The sequence below is a fragment of the Thermobia domestica genome, chromosome 3, assembly GCF_964235325.1.
Source record: "Thermobia domestica chromosome 3, izTheDome1.hap1.1, whole genome shotgun sequence".
NCBI lineage: Eukaryota > Metazoa > Arthropoda > Insecta > Zygentoma > Lepismatidae > Thermobia > Thermobia domestica.
The window spans coordinates 44505257-44533084 of NC_137456.1; the positions used below are offsets into that span (position 1 = coordinate 44505257).

At 34.7% G+C, this 27828-nt stretch overlaps 1 protein-coding gene across 1 annotated transcript in view; it reads right to left on the reverse strand.

The window, feature by feature from the left end:
* Positions 1-25503, reverse strand: part of FASN1 (Fatty acid synthase 1) — a 72680-nt gene extending 47177 nt beyond the window's left edge. Inside the window, exons 1-5 of the mRNA XM_081750726.1 lie at positions 25348-25503; positions 3761-4024; positions 2282-2434; positions 1059-1232; positions 372-572 (exon numbers count right to left, since the gene is read on the reverse strand). Of these exons, the coding sequence (XP_081606852.1) occupies positions 372-572; positions 1059-1232; positions 2282-2434; positions 3761-3992 (760 nt within the window). The 5' untranslated portion in view covers positions 3993-4024; positions 25348-25503. The remainder of the gene's footprint in view (positions 1-371; positions 573-1058; positions 1233-2281; positions 2435-3760; positions 4025-25347) is intronic.
* Positions 25504-27828: the final 2325 nt, after the last annotated feature.

A 27828-nucleotide genomic window follows, 5' to 3' on the forward strand; every position in this document is an offset into this window, starting at 1 on the left:
GAACACGTTAATATGTTTGATGGTAAACTATTCTGTGTAGTTTTGGAGAAAATAAAAGAAAAACGTACCTTTGTGGTGCTAAAACGTATGTCATTCAGTGTCAACAATAACAGTTATTTATGTACTGTATATGCAGCAAATTCCATTGTTAAGTAACAAGTTGTATCTACCATTGTTCGTCTTTTCCTAACAGTGATATACATACTACTTGAAACTTTTCACAAAGGAGGGGGAATGGAAGAGAGCACTTTCTCATTTTTCCGAATATTACAGAAAAAAGAAATCAATACGGAAAACTTTTTGATAACCGATAACCACAACCAAACATTTAATGAATTACGCAAAATCAATTTAGTCTACAATATTCTTACCTGAGGAATCAAATGCTTTACACATGCCATCAGGACTAAGCATTCCAAGTCTGTGGAACTGGAGAGAGCATGTCGGTTTCAGGAGTAAATTTACTCCTCCCACAATTGCAGCGTCACACTGTCCACTTCTCATTGCAGCAACTGCCTGTTGCAGTGCGAACATACTAGAAGAACATGCTGTATCTATTGCGTAGCTCGGACCTAAAAAATATACATAAAGAACACAAATTTTAAATCATTTACCTTAGAAATGGACTACTGATTTTCAAAACAGGTTCCAACACCAATTAGTTACTGACTTTCACATTTTGTTACAGTTAATCTTGAGTTAGAAAAATTAAATCTTTAGCTTAACAGGTACCATGGATACCATTTAGACTGAAGACGGATTAACGAAAAATGAATGATCATAAAACAATAAAAGGTAGAATAAGACTGTGGGAAAGAACGTAACTATCCCGTGAAAACCCACGACACAATATAATTTTGTGTTAAAAGATTCAGATATTGTATGTTTAAAAATAATTAGTTACAATAAGAACAATTTCAGAATATATATATGCAAACACCTTATAGAAACAATTACAGTAACTTTTCTAATTAAATAATATCCCATATATGGAATACCATGTAAAATTATCAGACATTTAGAATTTAATTATTTTGTTAACAGTCCAAATCTCTTACCACTGAAGTCAAATGTGTATGAGATACGATTAGGAAACATAGCCCGACAGCATCCTGTGAGACCATAACCATTAACTCTATCAGGGTCTCCGGTGAAATAATCATCAGACTCACTTGCAGACACACCAATAAATACTCCCGTTCTAGAACCTCGCACTGACACTGGATTCACACCTACAAACAAGCAGAAGTATTCAATGAAATGCTATGTCAAGATATTTAACAAGTTTCGCATCAAATATTCACAGTTTCTATTTGAAAAAGTAAAATGAATATTAAAAATTAATATTAAAGTTATACAAACGTTAATATTCATAAAATGTTATGACTTAATATTTAATTTTTTTCAGAAAGTTTTTCATTAGCAAATGGGTCCTGCCAAGAAGTTAAGTAAATTCAACACTTGCATTATACCTACAACCATCAAAAATAAATGAATAAAACTCATAAGTAGGCTATATTGTATTTATTTATTTATTGAGATACTGTGTTATTAAAATAAACGCAAAATCTACATATTTGAAGCAACTAACGTCAGATTTGCATATTTTTCAAGCAATTCACGATTTCTTCATGAAATCAAGTGTAGAAACCGGTATTAAGAAAAATGAAAATAAAATTACTGCATTTCTAGTTATTCCATTGCGTTCCTGTTTCACATATTAAAATTTTACTTGCACACTTTTAAACTTGTATTTGACTTTGTCCTAATGATAAAAATAGCGATGTGTCCAAAATAAATTGACCAATAGTTTTAAATGTTCTTTAAAAAGAAATTAAGATAAGATTTTATCTTATTCTAGTTTAATTTAAATGCAATGCCTCTTTCAAGATCAACAAAATTATTTATCTAGCTGATTCCTATATCACTGTGACTGTTTATAAGTTTAATATTTTCAAAAGTTATCCGAAAAGCTTCTCAAAATCAATTAAACTCAACATTAGAAACTTGTAAGTTTCAAATTATGATATTCCACAATTCTAATTTTTAAGTAGATAAAATCTAAGTAGCCATTGATAAACTCTGACACTTTCTGAAATATTCTCAAAAATTCAGTTAACTTTTCTTTCGTTTGTCAGGATTTTCTGAAATATTCTCAAAAATTTAGTTAACTTTTCTTTCGTTTGTCAGGATAAGTACGAGAGTTAGTGCAGAGGTAGGAAAAAAACTATATTCAGATACAAGGTAGGATTAAATAAAAAAATTGAAAGTAAAATAATACCTGCATCCACTATTGCTTCATGAGTAAGTTCGAGTAACATCCTCAGCTGAGGATCCATTACGTGTGCTTGTTTGGCATGCACACCGAAAAATGTGGCATCAAACTTTGTCAAATCTTTCAGTTTCCCTGTTCTTGTTGGTAAACCATGAAGGCCTAAGGAAGAAATTTATTAACTGATAACGCACAATTTCATTTTTTTAAAGAAAAAGTACAACTATTTATATATTATACTTCTTTTAACAATAGTCTTATTATACTTCTTATAAGTTTGAACTAAATTTCTCACTATCTTTTTGTATAAAATTTTATTTTTTACCCAAGTGACAAAACATGAAAATAATCGTGCTAAAGAGAACAGTAAAACTCAAGAAGTTTAAAATTATCACTGATTTGAAGAAAAATTAAAATTTTTTATCAGGGGAGTAATTTTAAAATCTTCTATTATACGTTTGTTTTGTATAGTAGAATGCAAATAAAACGTTGAGACAATTGTTAATAAACCCAATTGACAGTTTAGAGATCCTTATCTATGGAATCCTTTTATATTCTAGAACTAATAATATAATAGCTTGTTAATTTTAAAATTCCAGAACGAATGACATAATAGTTTGTTAATTTTAATGTTCTAGAACTAATAATATAATAATTTTGTTTTATAAATAACTGAGCTCAATTTTGTCTTTAGGCTTAATGTCACAAATTTAAATTTTTAGATTATTTATTCTCTCCAATATAAAGTTAATTAACTACAAATAATTCTGATAACAGACAAAAAAGTACTAACTGTTGGTCAGTTGGAAACTATCGTAACTGGTTGATCAAGAGAATCGTACAAATCATGAATTCTATATTTATTTTTAGTAAATTTTTACGAGATTCAAGATAACATTCACGTTTTTCTTTATTATTTTTTCTAGTGGGTTAGAATAAAAGAAATTTATTTCATAATCACATTAATAATATTTGGGTTTATACTTTAAATTCGTTGAATTCTTCTATCGGCTCAAATTCTCCCTGAGCATACTCATTTACATACTCCTACACAAGGGCGCCGATTTCTCTGTAAATTTGGGGGAGGGGGATTCCGATGCAGAGGACACTTATGAGGATTTTAAGACAAATTGCATTCAAATTATGCCAAATATTGTATATTCACAAATACAATGGGGGCTCACATGAGCTTTGCCCCCCCCCCCCCGGAATCTGTGCCCTTGCTCCTACATTCCTTTCCTTTCATTCTCTATAGACAGGATACCCGATATGAGATTCATTCTCTATAGACAGGATACACGATATGAGATTAACCCAATGTACCTGTCTATGTAAGTAATGACTTAACATTATTTAAAAGAATGCTTACAATAAAGATTATTATAAAATTGATCTAAATTACGCATTCAAATTTCCTAACTTAATTAAGTTAAGAAGTTTTTAATCTCCTAAATTCTCGAATAAGAAGAGAAAGCACAGACTACTTACCAGATGGCCACCGTCTCTCATCGTCTGTGACTAGATCAACACCAGCAAACAATTTCTCCTTAAATTCTTCAATGTTCTCGCTCTCTGGAAGGCGACATGAGATACCACTGATCACCACTTCGTCATCTTTACTCCACTGAGGCAATAAGTTAATCTGTGACATGGACTCTGAGGGATGTGACAAAGAAGATGGAGGAGGTTGAACCTCAATATCTGGAAACCTGGCAGGCATTTTTGTTCAAAGTTGAAGACAAAATACGTACTCTGAAATAAAAAAAGAATAGAAATTATTATTATTATTATTATTATTATTATTATTATTATTATTATTATTATTATTATTCTATAACGGTTCCTACTTCTCTTGTTTTACTTATGTCTGTGCATGGGTGTATAATTATAATTTGATTATATATTTCAGTAATGTTTTACTCAATGTATATTATTATGTTACTCTAATGTACGCTTTTATATTAATATTACTATATGTGTATGTTTTTTGTTCGTATTCTTATTCTTATACTATTCTTGGGAATAGTAATTGGAGTGAATGTTTGTAATTTCTTGATATCAATAAAAAATATTAAGTAGTGATATATATACGTATCCGGTAGACATACTGTAGTTACCGCATGATGGATCGACCGGAGAAGGTTTGTTTCTTTAAAGGAATATTAAATGGTTTGATAATATGAAATCTATTCTATCTGTTAATAGTATCTAGGTACAATGAAGTACTGAAGACTACAATAGCCAAAAAATATATATTTTTGTTTGATTTTTAATTAGAATTATGGAATCTGTCTCTAATATTATACGTTTAATAACTTGTATTATCTTAAAACAACGAAAACGGAAGAAAGCGAATTTAGTTTCAAATCAATGCCATCCCAACATTCGTTTGATGCAACAAAGAAAAAATAATAATCACGGACAGTCAGCAAACACACAGTAAAAATTGTGACTTTCCGTCATTCACAAACCATTGTGGTTATGTTACTAAATGCACGATGTGAATTTCAATCCAGGCCTCGTTATATGGATCTTATAGTGGACAAGTACCATATGTTTATTTTTTCCTTCTTTGGGCTAGTTTTATATTATTATTATTATTATTATTATTATTATTATTATTATTATTATTATTATTATTATTATTATTATTATTTAATTTCTTATATAGACCATGGATTCTCATGTAACACAGTTTCTCTCGTTTGTCCAGTTGATTGTGATTCATTCTACATCAGCGGGGGGAAAGGCAATTAAAAATCACTTCCATATTATGTAGTATAAGTTATTATATTAGATTGACAACCCAATCTTAAAAATAACATATTGCTTTAATTTATTTTTTAACAATTGAAGTCTTACAACACTAAACCTTAAGAAAATCAAGGAAACTAACGTAAAACTATCCAGTCAAATACTCCTGATAGATATGAATACATGAGTGTCTACAGGATGCACATTTCTGCTCTTTCTGCTTTAAAAAAGAAACTAGAATTAGCACATTTAAAGAATGCTTAGCATTTATCGGAGCAGATGCAGTGAACTTAATTGTTCTGTCCTTGGGTGGTGATAAGTCTACTGATTTTGCTATTAACAATGAGAGAGGCTGGAAAAGAGCCAATTATTGTGATCTACAGTCATTATCTCCATTATTTAAAACAGAGAGGATGTTTCTATATGTTCCAGGACACCAGAAAATACACGTATATAGATTGGTGACAATTTCTCCTTAATTAGAATGATTCATACTGGGAATAAGATAATCTTAATTGTAACTGGTGTTATATCTTATTAAATTTCAACACTAAAGGTTAGATTTGATTTATTTATATATAAACTTTCATCAGGCTAAGGAAATAATTGTGGTACGTAAAATAACTAGAAATTTGTAACATATATCAATTTTGAAGCCAAATAGATCAAAGTCCTTCTAAAATTTAAATATCTTTCTATATGTGATAATATCCCAGGAAATGAAATTAAGAAAAATAGAATTTAAAATGCCATACATCAAGCATCATATCATATACTTCTGCTAAAAGTATGATTACGTAAGTATTTGAATTCACGAGTAATTGATATAGAGAACTGATAGATTATTTTTTTTAAAAAAAAAAAAAAAAAGAACTTCAACGGTAGATAGTAATAAATGAAATTGTAAATTTAAGAACTGAACTGAATAATAACACAAATTCCCTGTTTTCAGTCAGTCGATATTTAATTTCTTTGCGGATATGGTTTGTGGCCTGTTCATGTTGATCCTAGTATCCACTAATATTTGAAAGTATCCACTTTGTCGGAAATATTATTTGATATTTTAACGTATCCATAATTGACCATAACTTATTATGGTCACGGTGAACTACGATGAACTTAGTTTTCCCTTCATTTACTTTTAAACCCATGTTCCTGTAGGCATTTAATAGAACTTCTGCATTTTTTCTATTGTCCTCATATACCCTATCAGATTTTCGTAATAGCATAAGCCATGGTGCCATTCAGCTCTAGGTCCTGGTTGCTATCTGCTTCTTATAACTCATTATACAACAAAACTGCATAGCAATCGAAATTTTCCTACTCGGACTTTGGGATTCATTTAATCACATCTTAATTAACCTAACTACCTTTTTCGGAATTCCAAATTCGGTAAGAATGTTATGCGTTTCCCTCCTAACAGAATTATAGGCCTTTCTGAAATCAATACATAATTGATGTACTGAAGTATCATATAACCATTTCTTTTCGAGTATTTGACGAATGGTTGATCAATTTCGCCCTAGCTGTACTAATAATCTCCAATAATTTCATCTGCATATGGGATCAATCTTGCTAACAGTACAGAAGTTGGTTCATATGTATTGAGCCGAAATCAACGTGGAACTGAACCGCCTGTGCGTGAGTAAATCTGAGAGGCAAGAGCAGTGTGCATGACCTGAAACCGTGTTATGTGGCTGAGCGGAAAAGGAACTCCAGGAGGCTGTATTAACGTCATCTCGCGGGTGATAGGTTGAAGTTTGCTGTTACCTTTCATGAAGTGTGCATTTACCTCATTGCATACAGACCGGTTAATGCCAAAGGCCAAACTACTTTCTTCTACCAGTGCACAGTTTCCCAAAAGGGTTCATGAGTGTTGCCAGTTTTTCGTATAGGGGCAAACTGTCTCTCCGAAAGGTGGAGTAAAAACGTCAAAATCAATGGTGTGTTCTACCACTCATATTTTGACTGAAATGTACCAGCATGAAATTCCAGCGTTGTACGGACAAAGCGTAAACCAAGTTAAATTTACCATAGGCAAGGCATCCATCCAAATGTCGAAAACAACGCTGGAATTCTAAAGCCATATGGAACAGGAAACTGAAATTGCGGCAAATCCCTTCTCTGACATCTCTGTCAAGAGTCCAGATGCCAGCCAAATTAATTATTTGTGCTTTCGGACTCTTCATTTCTGAGAACATGCTAGCCTCAATTGATATGCCATATTATATCCTTCCCGTTTCTTTATTTTCGATAACTCCAATATGGCGACTTTTAATATGGCCAACATGATGCGTCATACACCTATTCCGAAGAGCTTCACACTCGATACTCATACCTCAAATTTGATCTCAATTCCTCCACTCGTTTCAAAATTACATGATGTTTATATGCACTTTCTGCGTCCTGTATTCAAACTTTGGACCCCTTTATCTCCGGTCCTATTTCCGGTCTGCCGCTAAAAACTTGTTTTTCTCGGTTTCTTTGGGTACTGCATCCAATGATAGCAAACATTTTCAGAAATCGAATTGTCACCCAAAAAAAAAAAAAAAAAAAAGGTCCCTTGTGAGATAATGATTCATTCAGTCTTGTAGCAACTCCTCCTTGTTCCAGGTAAGGAGAATGAGTGTGTATCTTGTTCCAAGCTTTTCTCTTCCAGCTAACGGTAACAGCAGGAGTTTCGTCTACCTGGAGATCTGTATTTCTACAATTTCCTAATAGCAATTTCTATTTCTATTTATAAATATAAATTAGTCTAAAGTTAAACTTCATGGTAGCATACGCTCAAAAGTCATGATCGGTCAGAGACTATCAGAGATTCAAATTGCATAACATTATGTGGTTAGCGTACAGAATTCGAATACTCCCGCCTTGCTACATCGAAATCCATTACTCTTAATTCAAATTAATTCACGCTGGGCTGTTTATCAGGCATCAAACCTAACACCAAGAAAACAGAGCACGAGCTTCATTTGATCGTATATGAGTATGTTTACACAATTTCATGGTATATAATAAAATTATATCCGTGTAGTTTTACTATACGGATACATAGTACAAGTAGTAGTAGTAGTAGTAGTAGTAGTAGGAGGAGGAGCAGTAGTAGTAGGAACGGGTTAGAAGTAGGGATGGGCAAAACCGATTTTTATAAAAACCGAAACCCGAAAAACCGACATTTCGGTTTTCTCCAAAACCGGTTTCAGTTTTCTCCAAAAACCGGTTCGGTTTTTTTTATTTACCGAAACCGGTTTCGGTTTTCTAAAAACCGAACATTTTCAAAAACCGAAAAACCGGTTTTTGTGTCCACCACTAGTTAGAAGCCCCACAGGGGTTCGTTGGGTTCTGTTCTCGACATAAAATGGCCAAATTAAAGACTTCCCCAATTTTTTCCGTACATTTTACAGTCTGTAGATCCATATAGTAAGAGTGCACCAAAATATCTCCAAATTGCCACTAAGTTAGTGAAAAAAAAAAATTAGAAAAACCTAAGTTTACAAGAACCAACGACTTGACCTGTCTTCCATGATGCTTCTGCTTCAATTATGGAATCCATAATATTATTGTATATGACCAAACTTTCTAGCCTAGGAACAGTGTCGTTTTCTTTTAAGTATGCTGTGTAAGCAAAAATCAAGCAATATATCTGTTTTGGTAATTATATCACAAAACAGAGTTCAACAAACTCAAAATGAAAGTTTCATATTGCCAAAAGCACTGTCTTCATTTCATGTACACAAAAAGTATTACATATATTACAGAAGAAATGTTATTTTAAGTTAACGAAAGTAGATCCGACAGAACATAAGTATTATTAATTAAGAGTTCTCATTATAAGAAAACAAAACAACAGCGTATTGAAAATAATTATCGCTTAACGTTGCATAAAGCTTCTAATACGTATCTCCTTTCTCCGCATTACATGAACATTTTGAAGATGTGGTAATGAACACTTAATGGTTCTGTGATGAGACAGGATAAAGTTTTGTTTTCAAATAATGAATTTCGAATCTTATCACGTAATAGTTATTATACGAGTACATATATCTCATACTTTAATTCGCGTAACAAATAGACTTCCACAAATATGGAACCTCATTTCGTAATGATCGCGAATACTGCAAGAAGTACGTATTTTCCATTATACCAGTTTTGCTTATAATTAGATTATAAATAATCGTTGAACAAAGCAAACCATTTGAATTATAAAACTAATATTGTGTAACCACGGACAGGATTTTCTTTCCAGGGGAGGGCATAAAACTGATACACAAGCAGTCACGAATACGCATAACACATCACACAAAAATAATTATTTAACCACACATCCTTATTAACTACAGTAAATAAACTAAAGTACTACAGTATTTAATATACAGTAAATACATTAAGCACTATAGTATGTGGTGCAAATCAGTATGTTTTGATATTTAATTCCAAGAATTGAACACCCATCGAAAATCCAAGGGGTCAGCTGTCCTCTGCTGCGGGCGGCCACGCTTCTAACAGTTTATAATACAAATCAGTTTGCTTTGCTAAACGATTAGTTTATTATCTAATTATTGTAAGAAGTGATATGATAATTATTATGTCTACTTCGGGAAGTACAACGCTATTTTTGCGTTGCGTCGCCTGAAAATGTTATAGAATGAGGTCCACAGAACCTAAATACTACAAGCTTTTGATCTCAAGATTGTAGAAATTTTCACCAATAGCAATATTAATGTATTAAACAAAACATGTAAACACGCAAACATAATACGATACGTGACATTAGTCTTTGTACAGATTATATATCTTAAGTTTGTTTGTCCGTTGTGTTGTTTATCCATGTTATTCGAGAACGCAAAATTAACCTTTAATTAAGATAGAGGAAAAATCTACACAATACTTTTTCTTGAATTATGTTTCACTGTAATAATAGTAGCTAACTTGTAATTTCGTTAATAGCTTACAGTGGTGTGATTTACAAGGTTTAGAAAACAGACCGTTATAGATTATGTAACATTTATACACTTGCTTGCACACTACAAAAGTAATAATAATTTCACACCTTCTTAATTAGGTTATGTTTACAAAAATAAATTACTCGTTTGTGTAATTACATGTTTAGATTTATACGCGAACATGACTAGAGCTAAAACAAACATGCAACAAAAATTATGAGGTAAACGATCATCATTTACTAAATATTTTTAACAAATTTGTGAATAGTATCTAGTCAAATATTGAGTTTCATTTTGTACACAAAACAATAAAAAGGAGCTAAATTACTTCCAAAGATAGAAAGTAGCTCATCAAATTACATGCCAGTTTGCAATTACATTTATCATGGACCCTACAGCTTAGCAAAAAAAAAAAAAAAAAACTATTAAATTGGTTAAACTCAAAAGAAATTTGTAGCGCAAGAACTGTCTGGATGATGATTCATCATCCTCTTTGCGGTTGATTGACTAAGCATTCACTTCCGAAGTGACTAATTTAAAACTAATTCTCTTTTGTACTAAATACATCCTGTGCGACTCTCGAAGGGAAACCGATGGACAGTTATCCAAGACCAGTTCCGTTTAAAGTACTCTTATTTTGCAGCAGGAAAATCTCCCAGCAGAAATCTTCAGGCCATCGGACAAAAGAAAACAATATAGTTATAACGCAGAAAATTTGTGTATATGTACTATCATACAAAAGATATTGCTGAACGAAATATTTTTTTACAATGACTATAGACATCCATTATTTATTAAACCCTACAATTTGTTCATACCAAAGATCTTTGTGTTGAAATTTAGTTCTTTTCCCAACACTAAGTCTAAAGAAACGTGAAAATATAGTTAAACGTGTGATATGGACATGCACTCTCAACCAGTGTTTCTTCCAGACTTTTTTTTATGGGGGGGGCACTGCCCCCAGGAGCTCTGAGAGTGTCCCCCGGAGGACACCAAAATAATACATCTATAATATAATAAATAGAATATTACCAGCAGTGCCCTCTAGAATATTAAGAGTGCCCTCCCGGAACTTTTTTTTTAGAAAGAACGACTGCTCCCAACGGGAAACGAACCCAGACTCATACACGATACAGAAAACTCTAATCATGAGAGAGTTATCAAGGTTCCAAAACGATCTGTTGTAATTGTTTCTAAGTTTTCTTTTTATTCACTAAAATCCGTAACCTTTACTTCTTAACCTCCCTGTAGAGACAAGTTCCTCGACTCAAATACCGACCATGAAAAAAGATATGTCAGCACAATTAAGAATTCTCACGCCACCTATACAGCAACTATTCAGCACTTTCTTTGTTAACTTCATGTGCACTACGCTCATAAACACAAAGCAGAAAGTCGTAGACCTACTTAACCGTAAAATTGCAGCAATATAATAAACATTTCTTAATACAGCAATGCAGGACTGTAGCGAGCAGCTGACTGCTAGGAAGAAAAAGATTCTACAGATTTTACCTACTTCTATAGGCTAGAAATTTTAGCAAACAGTGTCCACGTTGGATGTGGCATGATCGTTAATTCTTTGAGAATGGAACTTTAATAATTGTTTAGGAAAATTATACGGTTCAATGTTTCTGCTCGTTTAATATTTCATTTATGAGCTTTGTTCTGGGTACTAAGGGCATTGGAAAGGGTAAACGGACCACTCCTCGAAGATTACTTTTGCAAACTGGAAATTATAAATAGGAACACAAGTTACGAATCGGGACAAATTATTTTATCCTTCAGAAAATTTCTGGTGACTCCCACAACCCTGCGACAACTACTACTACACCAGATCTGGCTATACTGTCCACAATAAAACTTTTGATTTCTATTTATAAGAACACTTAATATGATAGGGCTAATTGAATTCAAAAAGGAAACATCCCATATTGTCAATTGAAGTCTCATTTCTTCTTTTCCTTTATTTTTCATATTTAAGTGAGGACACATTGTGGCTAAGAAACGTACGCGTTATAGAAAGGTCGCATGCGATTCAGATGCGGTACTTAAAATTAGCACTTTATCATGCAATAATAGATGAATTAAGATACCATTTTATTCGTTAATTGGTGAAGAATAACGCAAGGAAGTATCTGCCAAGGTCATCGCAGTGTTGGCTTGGGCAAGGTCACACACTCTTTCATCACTTAGGCCAAGAATAACACATGTATGCAGAGTAATCGGTACATCGAAACTTCTCGAGTTCCCTTCCCTCTTCTACTCATGCGTAGATGAAAATGCATATTAGAGGCATCACACGATTTGTTGCTAAAATAATAGTTATGGAAATTCAGTGGTGCAGTTCTAGGGGGAAAGCAGGAAATACATTCATTAAGCGTTCTATGAAAGTAGCGCCAAAATTTGTTGAATTTATAAGTAGTATGCGGTTCACTGTTAGGACTATGTGTTTATACAGTGTGTTTCAAAACAACACCGGCAAAGTTTGGGAGGTGATTCGTGTCACGAATATAAGGAAAAAGTATAGACCAACCTGGGTGCACAAATGCTTCCTTTCGAAGTTACAGACTGTTGTAAATATGAAAAATTGAACTTTAAAGGTCTATAGCTCCAAAACTCTAGGATCTACCGTAGTCGGGTCAAGACTTCACTTAAGAACTAGTATGTGCCCTATCCAAATATCCATGTTTCAGAATCCTGCGGTACTTCTGCAATAATTTTTATAGAAGTAGTTTGTGAGTACTTTAAATTATATGCCCGTAGCCAAATTGCCTGTATAAAAATTACTGCGTGAATACCTTAGAATTCTGACACATGTATTTTTGGATAGCGCACATATTAGATCCTAAGTGAAGTCTTGACCCGATTACGGTAGATCCCAGAGTTTTGGAGCTATGGAATCTTAAAGTTCACTTTTTCATGTTTCCGGTAGCCTATAACTCCGAAAGGAAGCATTTATGCACCCAGATTGGTCTATACTTTTTGTCTTATCTTGGTGTCGGAAATCACCTCCCAAACGTTGTCGGTGTTGTTTTGAAACACCCTGAATATACAGTACATGAGTAAATAAGGAGAATGCAATCAATTATTAAAGGCAACGAACATAATTTTAGGCGCCTCAAAAATCCATGTTTTTTGAATTCCTCGAAAACTACCTCAGACATCTCTTTTTATTTAGCTTGATGTCATCTATCGACTGATGTGCATTTCATCTTTGGAGAATATTATACAGGGTGGCTCGTAAATATGTATATCATGTTAGACTGACTAGTATTTGTAATTCTGAACAAAAAGTTTCGATATGGCAACACTGTGTACCCTGTGTTCTATGGTAACTGCACTTAGAAAACCGTTAGTGTACACCAGAGAGAATGGTGAGGCTAAACGAAAGATTTCCGAACCGGTGGATCGGTCGACGTGGGTCTGGGGGGTGGCTAGCTCGACCTCCCGGTTTGCACCTCCCTTACTTTTTCTTATGGGTTTTTTTTAAAGGACAAAATGTATCAACATCACAAAAGCAATTTGGGAAGCTATCACAGAAGAGTTCCACAGGATATTAGTACGAGTCTGTCAAGCTGCTTGTGACAGCGTTGGCTCTCCGTCTGCAGGAATGTATCGATTTGGATGGTGAGCCATGCCACGGAGAACAGAGATTAAAATTCTTGTAAGGCAAGGTATGACAGTAATGAGTTTAAGTTGCGTTGCTAGTTTCTTTACCGCAAATCTTTGAAACAACATATCCATAATGATAGGCCACCCTGTAATTAAACAAAAATTAAAAGTTTAAAAAATAAATTTGGGGTGTACATCATTAACAATAGTGTTCTGTCGTCTTCTCACTATCAAAATGAAAAAAAAAAAAAAAACTTTTATGTTATACTTCAGTAATAGTTTCATGTTATTGCGTAATGTCATTATTGCACAGAATCAGATTTTAATTTCTAGTTTTTTTTTTTTTTTCTTAATTTGTCCGAAACTGTGCATAAGGATTAACACTCATCCAGGGGTAAAAGTAGATCTGAAAAGGTGGGGGGGACGGTAGGTAGCGGCATGACGTCACGCCGTTCCCCTTGTCTATCTTCGCCTATTGTAATTTTTAGGAACTGGGTGACGCCGTACATATATTTTCGCCCTCCCTCCCCCCGAGTTCCCCCGCAGTCACCCATATACTTTTGTTCAGCACAATGAGATTTATCTATTGTACTTTTTTTATTTTTGTTACCTTAATATTAATAATACTAAATATTTGTTCCTCACAGTTACTACGACAACCTTTGTTCAGCTTATTACAAGTCTAGTTTCGATCATAGGCAAGGAAGAAACAGGAGAACATTACTCTCCTCCATTATCGTAGTTATATGGGAACAAAAGTTGTCTCCGTACATGGATGCCATATCGTTACCTTAATATAACAAAACTCGAAAACTACGCCTATATGAAAATGTCAACTAGTCTGGCCTTATCATTGATTAAAGCGTTTCGTCTACTTCCACATCGAGTCTAATGGTATTTTCTCAGCATTGTCTTATTTCAGCATACCATACAGACAATGGAAGACAAATCAATGGACAATGCAATGCGATCAATTCGAACAATTCCGATTTTTGAATTATATAGTTGAAGCTCAAAAGCAACGATATAAAAGCAAACGGTGTATAGCAAAAGCAAAGTTTATATAAATAGTTATTTATTTAGCTATTGAAGAAAATTATATTCTCAAAACACTTCTTGGAAGTCGGCCAGGACTTATAACAAAAGAAGCATCCTAGCATTTACCTAATGTGACAGGAAAACTTTAACATTTGTCAGTATGATCGTCCGCGGTTTTCGAACTCTGAACAGTTCAACATCGAAGTGAGAGTTCAAACTGTTAGCAGTTACGCTCACTCCACCAAGTACAACTGGTATTCATAAAATGCTCAAGATGTCCAAATTCTTTCCTTATCCTACTGCATGTCTTGGCAAGGCTTTGAAATAGTAATCTTAACCACTACGAAACGAAGAACATTCAGGGTCAGACCCGCAATCAGAGGGGGCCTGGCCTCCTAAACTTTCCGTGGCTCCTCCAGACTTCAATACAATAAACACAATTTAGATATTTGCAAGAGAATTTTTAATGATCCCCCCCCCCCTTCTTCAACCTCTGTGGTTTCGGGCCTGTTCAGGGTTTCCCTTTATTGGCAATCATCAATTCCCTGACTTCCAAGTCACTATTTACGAATTTCCAGGTCTATAATGCAAAGAAAGCAACTAGGTATATTTTTCTTTATCAGGGAAGGGGTTCCTCGTCTACTATGCATGTGAATAGTCGGGAGGTAGGTGGGTGTGTAGGTAAAGAAATTGTGCAAAACAAACCAATTTATAAAATATTATCTACCAAACAGCCAGACTTAATATTCCCTAAACTTTTACAGTTTTTTCATCTTTTCATGGAATTCCCAGACTTTTCCAGGACTTCTTACGAGTAAACTGGATTCTCTGACTTTTACATGTTTTACAGGTTTTCCAGGTCTACGACGGTGGGAACCTTGACTTTCAGTCATGCATAGTAGGTGATTAATAAGAAAAATATGTATTCACTTTAATTCAACAAGTTACTCGGCTTGATATCTATAAGTAGGCCTACTTGAACGTAATTTCCAAATGCACTTTAATACTACATGAAAAGTATGTTATGCTCTTATCAAAAAAACACTGCAAACTTCTGTAGTTCAATATTGAACAAAAAAAAAAAAAAAAGTATTATCTTATCGCGAGTAACACGTGATAAGAGTTAATTTTCTTGTCCTTCGGTTAAAAGAGCTTCTCTCAAGTTCAATATCACAAGTTTTAGTTGCATACTTTTATGTTTCACTGTCTCATTTTTTTAAAAAATTATTTTGTTTTACTTTCTTTCTCTGAGCGAAATTTTGCAACCAACATTTTCACCCATTTCTACTAAATATACTTTCTTTCAATTTTGCATGAAGCTCAAAAGTCAATATTCATTCAATTTTCATCCAGGCTCTATAACTTAATTATTATGCCAAAATAAGTTCTTAAAGAGCTGAATACAATCGCTTACACAAAAGCTATTCACGACTAATTTGTTCACAGAAGTGCTTATCAGTACCAGAAGATGTCACTACGTGTTTCGCTTCAATATGAAGCCTTCACGTGGCTATCAAACGAAGCCTTCTTAAGTCTTCAGTTTTTAAAACGAACTGAAAAGTGAATTGAAAGTACCAAAAAATACAATAAATTTACTTTAAACATAACTTTCTTACAAGGCTGTCTATATTCTTTATTATAAATTAACGAGAAATGTTACAGTTTCGGAAGTATATCAAATGTTATGTTATCTATGATTTTAGTTGGAATAGTAGTCTGAAGAAGGAAGTGATATACTTCCGAAACTGTAACATTTTTCGTTAATTTATAATAAAGAATACAGACAGCCTTGTAAGAAAGTTATGTTTAATTTATGTTTAAAAAGGACACAAGGCCTTTTTATAAAATTAAATTTACATAAATTTTATTCGAAACCTCACGAAAATAATTTTTCTTATACAAGGGATGGATAAAAATTAATGATAACTGTGTTAGAATTCGTGCCTGGCATTACTCACAGAAGAATGATACGTTCCTTAAATGTAATCCCCCCCCCCCATCTCTATAACCTTCTGCCACACGTGTGGAGGACGCCGTTGTATACCGTCAGTGCGTTAATCCTTGTCGATCTTCCTCATGGACTACTCTATGGCATGAATGATGGCTTTTCTTGTGACGTAGTGCTTCCCGGAAAGTGGTTTCTTAATTTTGGCGAAAAGATCGTCATGAAGTCCCTGAAAACATTGTTGTTCACTACACCCACGAACGTTATTCATCATTCTGAAACAAATCAAGAACCCCTTTGAGCCCAAGTCTTGATTCGGGCAAAAGATTACCAATCATTGCGTCAGTCAAACTTCGGGTTGTCGCTGCACTACGGTTACTCAAATTTCAGAAACCAATGTGTTATCAATAACTACAATAACGCAAAACGAATATAGATCGAGAAGACACTAGCTTATTACGTGCATGAGGTAGTAAGTCACATTCTATACTACAATAAGAATGGTTACTGTTCCCATCATACAATAGTTCTGAACCGGCAATTTACATAATAATACATATATTTGTGGTGTAAAAATAATTTAGCACAAATCTACTGAGGAAGATGAGTGTTATCGTTGAAATGTTTTAAGGGTACGTTCATCAAGAATACGAATATATTTACCGGTGAAGATAGTTTATCAGTTTAGTTTATTTCACGAAATTGAACATATGACATGAACATGAAATCCAGCTTTCTTGGAGGCGAGATAGTGTGAAGGGGAAGGGTATATGGTGTAAGAATTTGTTACATGACGATTTGTACGGTTACATGCGCAGGGTCGAAAACAGTTGCCTACACAAGATCGAAATAAAAATAATAATAATAAAAAAAACATTATCTTATAATCATGCAATATTAAATAACAACCATTTTCTAGAAGAACGAGGAGGAGTCCGAAAATAAGTTCCTGCAGGCTACTGTGGACAGAGGTGGGGATGCAATGTCAAAAATAGCAAGTTCAAGATCGGACGTATCTTTATTTTTCCACATAAGTACCACGTACACTGAAATATCTGTCATATCAGTCCTATAAGCTTTAAAAATCCTTCCAGGAAAAATTCAGGGCCCTGCATACGGAAGAAGCATCGAACAACTTCTGTGACTCCAGCATTGATTCCAAAGTGCCTGCTGCCGAGAGTCTTCAAAGCCGGAAACAGATGGAAGTCACTGGGTGCGAGATCAGAACTGTATGGCAGATGGGCAGGGCGCTCCCACCCAAAAGTTACTGGTTTTACGTTGCCGTCATTGAACGTGTTCTCGCATTGTCATCCAAGAACAGAACACCAGATGTGAGAAGGATGAATTTCTTCTTCAGATATGCCACGTGCCTTTCATAGTGGACAACCGCTCGCACTTTCTCCTTTGACCACGTCGTCAAAACGTGCCTTCTCTCTATAGCTACCAGCTCAGACTGAGAGACTCGTCTCCGCTTTTAGTAGGCGCTATCAGCAGGATCGCGGTCGAACGAAACGCACTTGTGTCTGGGTGTGTTGCGCGTGCAACCGCTGCGTTGTTTCTCCCATTGCTGTTCGCTATCCTGGGGAAAACGAGAAGGGAAACTTATTTTAGGACTCCCCCTCGTATATAGAGGACAATCGACATACAATCGGAACGGCATAGGACCAAAACGACGTACGACCGAAACAGCTTTCTGAGCTGCAGTTTTCAGCCGTATGTCGTTTCGATCCTACGCCGCATTCCTGATTTGTGGACCTGCTAGATTCAATTCTTGGGCATGATTCGAAGCCGACGCGCTAAGACGAACTTGGTGTTGCAAAATGCAATATAAAACCTCGAACTAAAATAGTCCTAGTACTTAGTTAATCTTTTTTTAAATCAAGAAACAATGGAAGTAAATATGCAGTATGTAAAATAAACATTCGCTCAACCGAATAATACATGATAAGTATATTGTTCTTTTAATTGAGCATTTAGCACTTTGCCACTCCACAGCTAATTAGAAATGTAAAATAAATGCACTCCACAATTCTCTGGATGATCTGTAAACATGAGACAATGATACCGTTGCATTCTGATTTGTAAACATGAGAACATCATTTACAAATGAAATGAGAAGTCACTTTTCTGACCGGAGGTTACGCTTTTTCTTAAATCTTACTTTAAAAAATAAATTACTATACTAATTGGCGTGCTCAGAACATCACGACTTACCACAATAAAGGTTGGCAAGTAATTTACTCGTTACGTACTTTACGTAAATTACATGTAATTTACTGGTAACTTACGTCAGGTAGAAAAACATTGTTTACACAATGCAAGAAACTATTGTAGACTATTTAAAAGGAAAAGAAAACCATTAAAAAACAGGATACAATGCACAATACAATTTCTTCAAACTTACTAGTATTAATTGAAGCGAAGTCTAAACTTCCCCGGCCAAAATCTCGCGGAACAAAATTTCGTCACAATGATTCGTTATATATATATATATATATATATATATATATGTAAAATAGCTTATATAGTAAACCTCTATTAACGGACACATTTTTTTGTCCCTGTAAGAATATACAGTAAAGCCACGATTATCCGCGAATGTCGTGGGAAAAAAATTATAAATACAATAATCCAAGCCAACAACCGGGAAAATACAATAGACTCTACAGTGTGAAGGTCAAAAATTACTGACAGGTTTACAGCACAGTATTTTATTTTTACTGTGCTTTATTTTAGTGATTTAGACGTAGAGTAAAGGTATTTTAAAAGTTTTAGCACGTTTTCTGTACAATAAAACAGTTTTTATGCTAAAATATTTTTTGTTTCGTGTTTGCACCTCATTTTTAGTCTCTTTTCGAGTTATCCGCGGTGCCCTTGCCACCCAATTCCGCGGATAATCGGTGTTTTACTGTATGTATTATTTCGGGACATATCCCTCTATATCACTGGCACTCTCAGATATCGACACGGACAGTCTTCTCCCTGTGCAACATGTTACTAATTATTCTATCCTATATCTTCATAACTGACAGAAACTGTTCTCAATTCACACGTATTTAGCACAGAAAACTTGCCGATTCTGTATTTTAAAAATAAATCCGAGTACAGTATATTAGACAAAATTGTTTTGAAGTCCCGGTGAGATTTGCAATTCACTCTGAATTAATAGATAGATTTTGGACCCACGTGAATAAGTCCTCTGTCTGTTCTATTAGGTATTAGGTCGTAAAACGAAAAATCAATCAGCGTACAATAATTTGAAGATATTACTTGGCCTGTCATTTAAATTCGATCCATAAACTTGGTGATCGTACTTTGTACACGAAAGGGGTCCCAATACTTTTGTTACCCAATATTCGATACAGTAAAACAGATTTTTCCACTTGAAGAGTCGAGACACCTAGGGAGGGAGAGAGGGTCGCGAGAGAAATACATTGGGGTTGAAAAGAGAGATAATAAAGATAAACGTAATAATGATGTAGTAACGGAAAAATATACTTTTAAAGATTGTTTTGAATTTCTTATCTTGACCTTGTTTTCATACTTATCGTCAAGTACAACAAAGAAATTAAATAAAATTTTAAACAAATAAAGAAGCCCGCGTTTAAAACCAACTGGAATAAACGAGGAATGAAGCTCGTTAAAAAAAATGTATATTGAAATGCAAGAAAAATACAAATACAACAAAACCTGCATATTGAAATAAAACTCAAAATGATTTTTTTCGGACGCCGAGAAATTACGAAGGCTTAAGAAGTGAGAACCAATTCGCAATAGTTGTGTTGTGTTTGTTGATAATCCACAATGGAGAAATAATTTCGACAACAACTGGAGAGAGATTGCTTTCATTTGCGATATTTTGCTATTCTTTGCACAGTTATACATGTAGGTAAGGTTTATACACATACCGGGTGGCCACAAAGTACCGTTTTCCTTGATAAATGCTAATGTGCAAGAATTATTATCGGACGCAGATATGAATCGGAGAGTGGAGGCATGCGCGGCACTCCTTCAGACGTTCGACACAATACGAGAACGCGGCAAATACACTTTTGTGAAGAGTTGAAGCAGAATCCCCTGCATGTGATGATATTGGCATGGGTGGATAGCAGACGCGTGTTTGAGCAGTTCTTTTTCGACGGTGCTGTGAATCACCAGCGATACCTGGACATGTTTCAGAACTGGTTCCTCTCTTAGAGGAGCACGGAATCAGAGAGACATGCTGATTTCAACATGATGAAGCACCTGCCCACTATGCCCTCGCCGTACGTGCGAATATCTATAGAAGTCTTTCATGGACGTTGGATTCGTCGTGCTAGTCCGAATCGGTCCGCACCACTTGCTTGGCCACCACAAAGCCCAGACCTTACCACCTGTGACAATGCGTTATGGGGTTTCATAAAAGGCATCGTTGCACAAAACCATTACGATGACATAGCCGAACTTACAGAAACTGTGAAACAAACTTTCAAGTTACACTTGCAATGCTCCTCAAAATGTCGCACAGAATCTGACGGTGTATTATCCTTTGTCATGAGAATAACGGTCGACAGACTGACCCTTTGAACACTTAATGTTTCCTATGTCAATAAAACTTCTCGAAAGCATTGTTGTTCATGTTATTGAGTTCTTTCTGTGTAGTTAGCTATTTACGTACGTTTAATGGTTAATGTTTATTTTCAGGGGTAACGGGATTTGTGGTCACCCTGTGTCAACTTTAAGCAATAACCAGCAATTAAAAAAAAAAAAATCATAGCACAAACCAGAAATTAAATATGGGGATCGCGAGCAAGAGGATGTTACAAAAGGGATATCGTGATGAGAAATCGGTCGAGAAAGCCTGTATTGAACTAAAAACCTGCGAGATCCAGCAACACGCTAATTAAAGAATACGGTATTAAAAAAACATCATGACAAAATGGAAATACCAACAAGAAGTACATTGTGTATAACTAGCATAATGTTTAATATCACAAAGAATGAACTATCTCTTTTCGTAGCTATTTGCTTGTGTTGTACTCTTTTTTTAAAAAACAAAAAAAAAAAAAAAAAGGTATGAATATAAGTAATTCAATTCCTTGCGGCTAATTCGAGCTTACGTCAAATTACGAAGAGTTACTGCAAAACTTTCACAAGATAAAAACAGTAAATAAACAAACAAACAAGTACAGCTTATGAATAAGAAATATTTAAAACTTGAATCATTTTTTTCGAAAAGTCTTGTTTCTTTTCTCGTAAAAAGTTGAGTTCAAACAATCACGCTTATTTCCGCTTTTTATACAGCTGTGCGCGTAACACTGAAACCGCAATTTCCTCGTGACACTACGATTCTTTCATAATGTTCAGTTTCTGTGGAATGTTATCGGACTATTCCCATTGTCAAGGACTTTTAGCGCATAAAACTCAACAAGGAGGGAGGAGCCAAGAAACTGGTGATTATTAGCGAAGCGTTTAAATTAATCTGGGGCAAGGAGTATCTTTTAAACGCTTCCTTTAAAGTGAAAAGTACAATATTCGTAAATCAACACAAAGAAAAGAAAGAAAGCAAGTAAGGATTGAATATCCCCTACCATTTATTTTTTTTTTAAAGACTACTGATTTCTCTTTCAAATCTAAAGATCTAGACAAGGAAGACTCTACTTCCTTTAAATATATATATATTACGCAGTAGCGTTTGCAGAAATTGAGAGCAAAGCGGGGGGAGGAGGTCAAGCCAACAAATTCATTTCATTTCAGGTGTTTGTATATCCTAAAACCCGGAAAATATCTTAAATATCTTTCATACGCCACTGGTCTTATATAATTTTAATATTCAAATTTAACTAATATTGTACTTATAATATTGAAATTGGTCTTCAAAATGGAAGGGACATTTACCTAGATTGAGAATAAATCGGGGCGTCAAGTGGACTTCCTGGTGTACAACCATCGTGCGCCTGAATTTCCACGGGGTTCTCCCATTTCATGCATTCCACCATTTCAGTAACATCACCGTCTCCTTTAGACTCGATGTATAAAGTGGGACGTTAAACTTAAAAAATTCATAAAATTCCAGTTTATCTCAAAGACATCAAAAATAATTTTACATATAAGTCAAAGGGTTAAGAAAAAAAAAATAAAGACCGTGACGGTATTCTAACACTTTAAATTACCATCATTTATTTGCTTGGCGGGATTCACGGTGGCCAGATAGTAAACACAATTATTTTGCTAAATTTCTGCCGTTACTACCAGCCAGACTGTTTTAGTTGTGATGTGTGGTTAACACAATCCCAATTGGTTCACTACGCTGGATCGCCACACACACACACACACACACACAGTTATGTCTCCTCTGAGAATTGCAGATAAAGGCAAACTCACTCAGCGGCGTAAGCAAAAGAGGTTTTAATTCCCTCCGTCGAGCAAGATAGTATGCAAAAAAATATACAGTTATCACACCGAGATATGAAGACTAACATCTGATATTATATGATCTTGGGAGCTTGAACCACCTTCCCCTTTGATGAACTTCTGCATACGCCACTGGATACATGCGTTTCCGTGTAAAGGATTCATTTCTTAAAGTTATTGGTGATTATTTGGAACACCCTGTAAGTTTCCCAATTTTCTTTGCTCAAGCTCTTAAATATACCAGAGTTTCTTTTTCAAACAAATTAGGCCTAATTTCGGGAGCTTTAATGAGTTTTAGAATATTTAGAATATACGACCTGGAAAAAACCAGCCAATCGAACCCTGGACCACACCCACTACAGACAAATATATCAATCGATTCAATATGTAATCTATAAAATAGGAGTTTTCTTATTTCCAACAATAAATTACCAGGCTGAATCGGAATTTCGAAACCGAAGACAGACCGAAAAAAAATGTATCCAACTGACCCATCCTATAAAATCGAACATTCATCCAGCTACGCGAATGCTTTACCTTCTCGTGTAAAGGAGGCTGTATAACGTCCAAAGAAAGGATCGAACCATGAAACAGTCTTGCTCACAAAGCTTCTATGTTGTATTGATTTTTGGATCGTGTTCAAAGAAAATAATGTCTCAATGAATCCACACGTTTTTTTTTTAATGCATTATACATAAATTTAATATACCTACGATTAAATTTGATTAAATGTTAAAATCATATAGCACATATCAAAATTTCAATTCTTTAAATAGAAGAAATAGTGAAGTTGAATCATTAAATCTGAAAAAAAAAAAAAAAAAACTTCCCGCATAGGCCAATAAGCTAAAAATGCCAGTAATTTAACATAATTAAATTTAACGCCCAATGGTTCTGCTCTTTTAGAAAAAAAAAAAACTGTGTCAAAGATAACTTTTATGGAAATAAAAACCGGAAAGAAACAGCTCAATTGGAGAAAACTGAAGCGCACGTTGTTTATTCTATAATTCCATATGCCACGATGGGGACTCGAACACGGAAAACCACATGTCAGCGCAAAGAATCGTAGCACTAAACCAATCGTTACTAACGTAGGTCAAAATTAACTTTCATACAACTAAACTGCACACGCGTGAACTTCCAAATTGTCTTTAATAACTTTTCCGAAAGAGATGCACATTACATCCCTCTGCGGCAAAGTGCTTCACTCACAATTGAGAGGTTGAAATATCGATCTTCCTCTGTTAATGTTCTTCTTGGTTCCTCTCTATCGTTAGGTATTAATAATACACAAAACCACACACACACATTCTTATAATAGTATTCCTTGTTCCGGGAACAATAGTTTCACATATGAGTGCAAAAATGTCAAACGGTTATAGTTAAGGAGCCGTACTTCCCATTTAGAGAAGGACGAGAAACGCCATACTTTCAGGAATTATTCATTGGCTATCTAGGATGTTAAAAAGTAGGTAATAGACTGAGTTCTTGCCCTTGTACTTAGGGTGTTTAGGTAGTGCAACAGTAAGATGTATCCTCGTGCACGGGAGATGAGAAGTAGCTGTTCTTAACTATTACCTGTCAAACATCCAGTCAGACAAAAATTTTACGATGCAATCAAATTTCCCCCATTTAACTTCGCAAGCTAGAAAACATTTCAGTTAAAAAAAAAAAATGGTAGCATTAAATTCGCTTTAAAGTACGATATTCCAGCCAATATGAAGCAAACTTCATGGTTGACATCACAAACTTGCAAATCAATCAGTATTATTGCTATGAAAAATTAAGAACGTGGAAACACAAACAAAAATATTGCGTGATTTTTTTAAAAAGCAAACTACGATGCAATTTAATTCTTTCTGTGAAGAAATAAAAATTTGCAATTATTAAAACGAGTTTCTGATTGTTGTAGTCCTTGTAAAACCATTCCTTAACAGATTTCGAAATTATTTGGAATGTTGAGTCACCGACATCAACTGAGAACGGCTGATAACACGAATATATACTCATACGTGTATATATTACCAAAAAAAAAAAAAAAACGAAAGTATGGCTCTATTGCATACTGAGAACGTAAACTAGAATCCATCCTTTGCAACAATGCAATACAATTTTAAATCAATTTTTCTCTTCTTGAGCTGTCAAAATATTTAGTCGACACATTCAATTGATTTTTATTTTTCTTATTTTTGAAAAAAAAAAAACTGAAAAATCACTTCACATTTAAAAAAGAAAAGAAATGCACTGCACCATATTCACTGCACTTTTTTATATTCACTGATCCACTGAACCAAATTTTCTCCGCAAAATTTTCACTTGCAAAAATATAATTTCATATATAAAATCACCCTCTGCAAAACAAAATAAATGTGTTTAAAACAAGCACCTACCGTTGATTTTAATTCCTTATTGCTCTATGATGTTTTTCAGTTCGTGTAGTCCCTTATTTCTAGAATTGCTTGAAAGGGACTTGTAAGGAATTTTCACAATTTGTGTCAACTATATCGACCGTGTTATTACTTCCAGCCGGCGAATTGTCCGCCGTTCGTTTTATTCCACAAGGCGGTATGATGCGATGTCATGCCACGTGAGATGGACCAATCAGAAACGCCGTTGCAAACTTCTTGCGCTCTCATAGTCGCGCACCAGCAAACGCCGGTCACCGCGGCAACCCGTGATGACGTACAATGCAGAAACACCTCTCTGTTATTGGGTACAGTCGTGCTATTCAGTGTTGCTTGCTTGCTACCAAAAACGCTAAGGTTGTTCGTATTTTTCTTTTTTACTGGAATGTCAAGCCAAAACAAAATCGATAAATGGTCAAACTCAAATTGACTGTTGTGAATGAATATTTAAAGATGCTAATGTATTACCTTTCTTATTTTACTTTATGAATAATAGTGATAATATAACATGTCAATTGATTTAGTTAGGGTGTAAAACTAGGATCAATTGCAAATGGAAAAGAAAGGGAAGAAAAGGATTTACGAGTTTTACATCCCTTGAATAACTTGCATTGTAAAAATTTGTGTTCCCCGATTACGGAAAATAAATGCCCTTTACAGACCATTGGTTTTTAGATTTTTTAAAATACTGTATTTGTATATACTGTATTTGCGAACTAATCATCGTTCCAATTTTCATGGGAACATGGACGGAGTTATGGGGGCATTACTTTCCAATTTCTTGACAAAAAGTAAAAATGCCACCTATAAGATGGCCACCTACCAAGACCTCCGAGACGAGAAGCTAAAAGTATACTTCAATAAATATCACCTGTTATTAATTGGATTGTATTCAAAAGAGAAACAAGCATTAGCTTCGTAGTGTACACCACGTGAAGGAATTTTGTTTATGTGGCATGTTTTTTTCAATTAATATCGAAACTGGCAATCGAAAGTTAAGAGAGAAAGTGGTGCCCATTCCTAGAACGCTAAATCGATTTAAGAAAAAACCGCTTCTCAGTTACCGTTTTTGGTCATGTAAATCAATATTGAAATCGGAAGTTATGGTGGATATCTATCACTTCCGGTTTTAGTAAAGATTTAAGGATGGAGATGAGATGTATTCTTGAAAAAGTTAATTGATTGTAGGAAACTGCTTCATTATTGGTCTATAATAAACAATGTAAAAACCGGAAATCGTTGATTTCTACTACTTCCGGTTTGAATACCACCCCCATAAACGAAATCGATTTCTTTTATCCCTCTACACCTAAGAAAACTATGTTTTTTATGGAGGAATGGTAAATGCACATCCGTCTTTGGTACGTGTAATCCTAAGTTAGATTCCTGGTGGGATACAGTCTTTTTCGGCCTTAACAACAATAGTAAAAATTTAGAGTAAGAGACTAAGAATTCCGCTAGAGAGTTAGAAATGTTCGCACTGAGAACCAACGTGCTAAATACACACCAGTCAGTTGAACTGTCGCCATCTCGCCGACAGCGCCGTAACTTGGATTTTTCTGGGGGGAGGGGCAAGCTTTAATAGGTCTATTTGGCCCCCTAGAAAAAGTTGCAAAATTCGAAAATAGGCCCCCTTCTTTTCCATCTTTCTCTTATTTTTTGTGGGCCCTCCTGCACGGCAAGGCCTGCAGGGCCCCTGTGATGACAAATTAATTAAGGGGCTAATATTGACAAATCTCAAAGCCATACGATTAAATATTATTTCTAGGCCCCTTAATAGTACTTTTTTTTAAACTCAAATGGGCACACGACTCAATTTTGTTTTATTTACCTTTTTGTGTGCTGTTTTGTTTATGTAATTTAGTGTTGATGCTTTATTTACAATTTCATGTTCGAATCGTACATGGAGTAACAAAATTTTGTCTTACAGTGGGCCCCCTCGAACGGCGGGGAGCTTTCCTGGGGGGCAGTTGCCCTCTGCCCCTCACAAGGTATACGGCCCTGCTCGCCGACTATATCCCTTCGTGAGTTTAACGCCATAAACTTTATTCTTCTTTTCTCCCCTAATACTCCGAATATTTCGTCATTGGTTATTTATCCCACTGAGCTATTTTTGTCCATTCTTCTCCATATTAACATTTAGAAGGTATACTAACATAGCTTCTTTTATATCTTGTTCATAATGTGTATGTTTCTGTTCCAGTATAGCACAATACGGTATGTGACACAACAAAACACAAGAAGAGAAAAATCCAGGCTATGGGAGACACTGGGAGCAGAGTTCCCCTGAAATTCTCAAATTTGCATTAAATCAAACCACTTTTTGTTCCATATCATAGTTCCTGAGTAAGGCCTTGAAGAAATATAAGTTCAATCGATTGTCAGTAAGCGAGCGTGTTCTGCTTATATGAAAAGAGATTACGTATCTTTCGGCCAAGAATAAATCACAATATTCTTTAAGGTGCT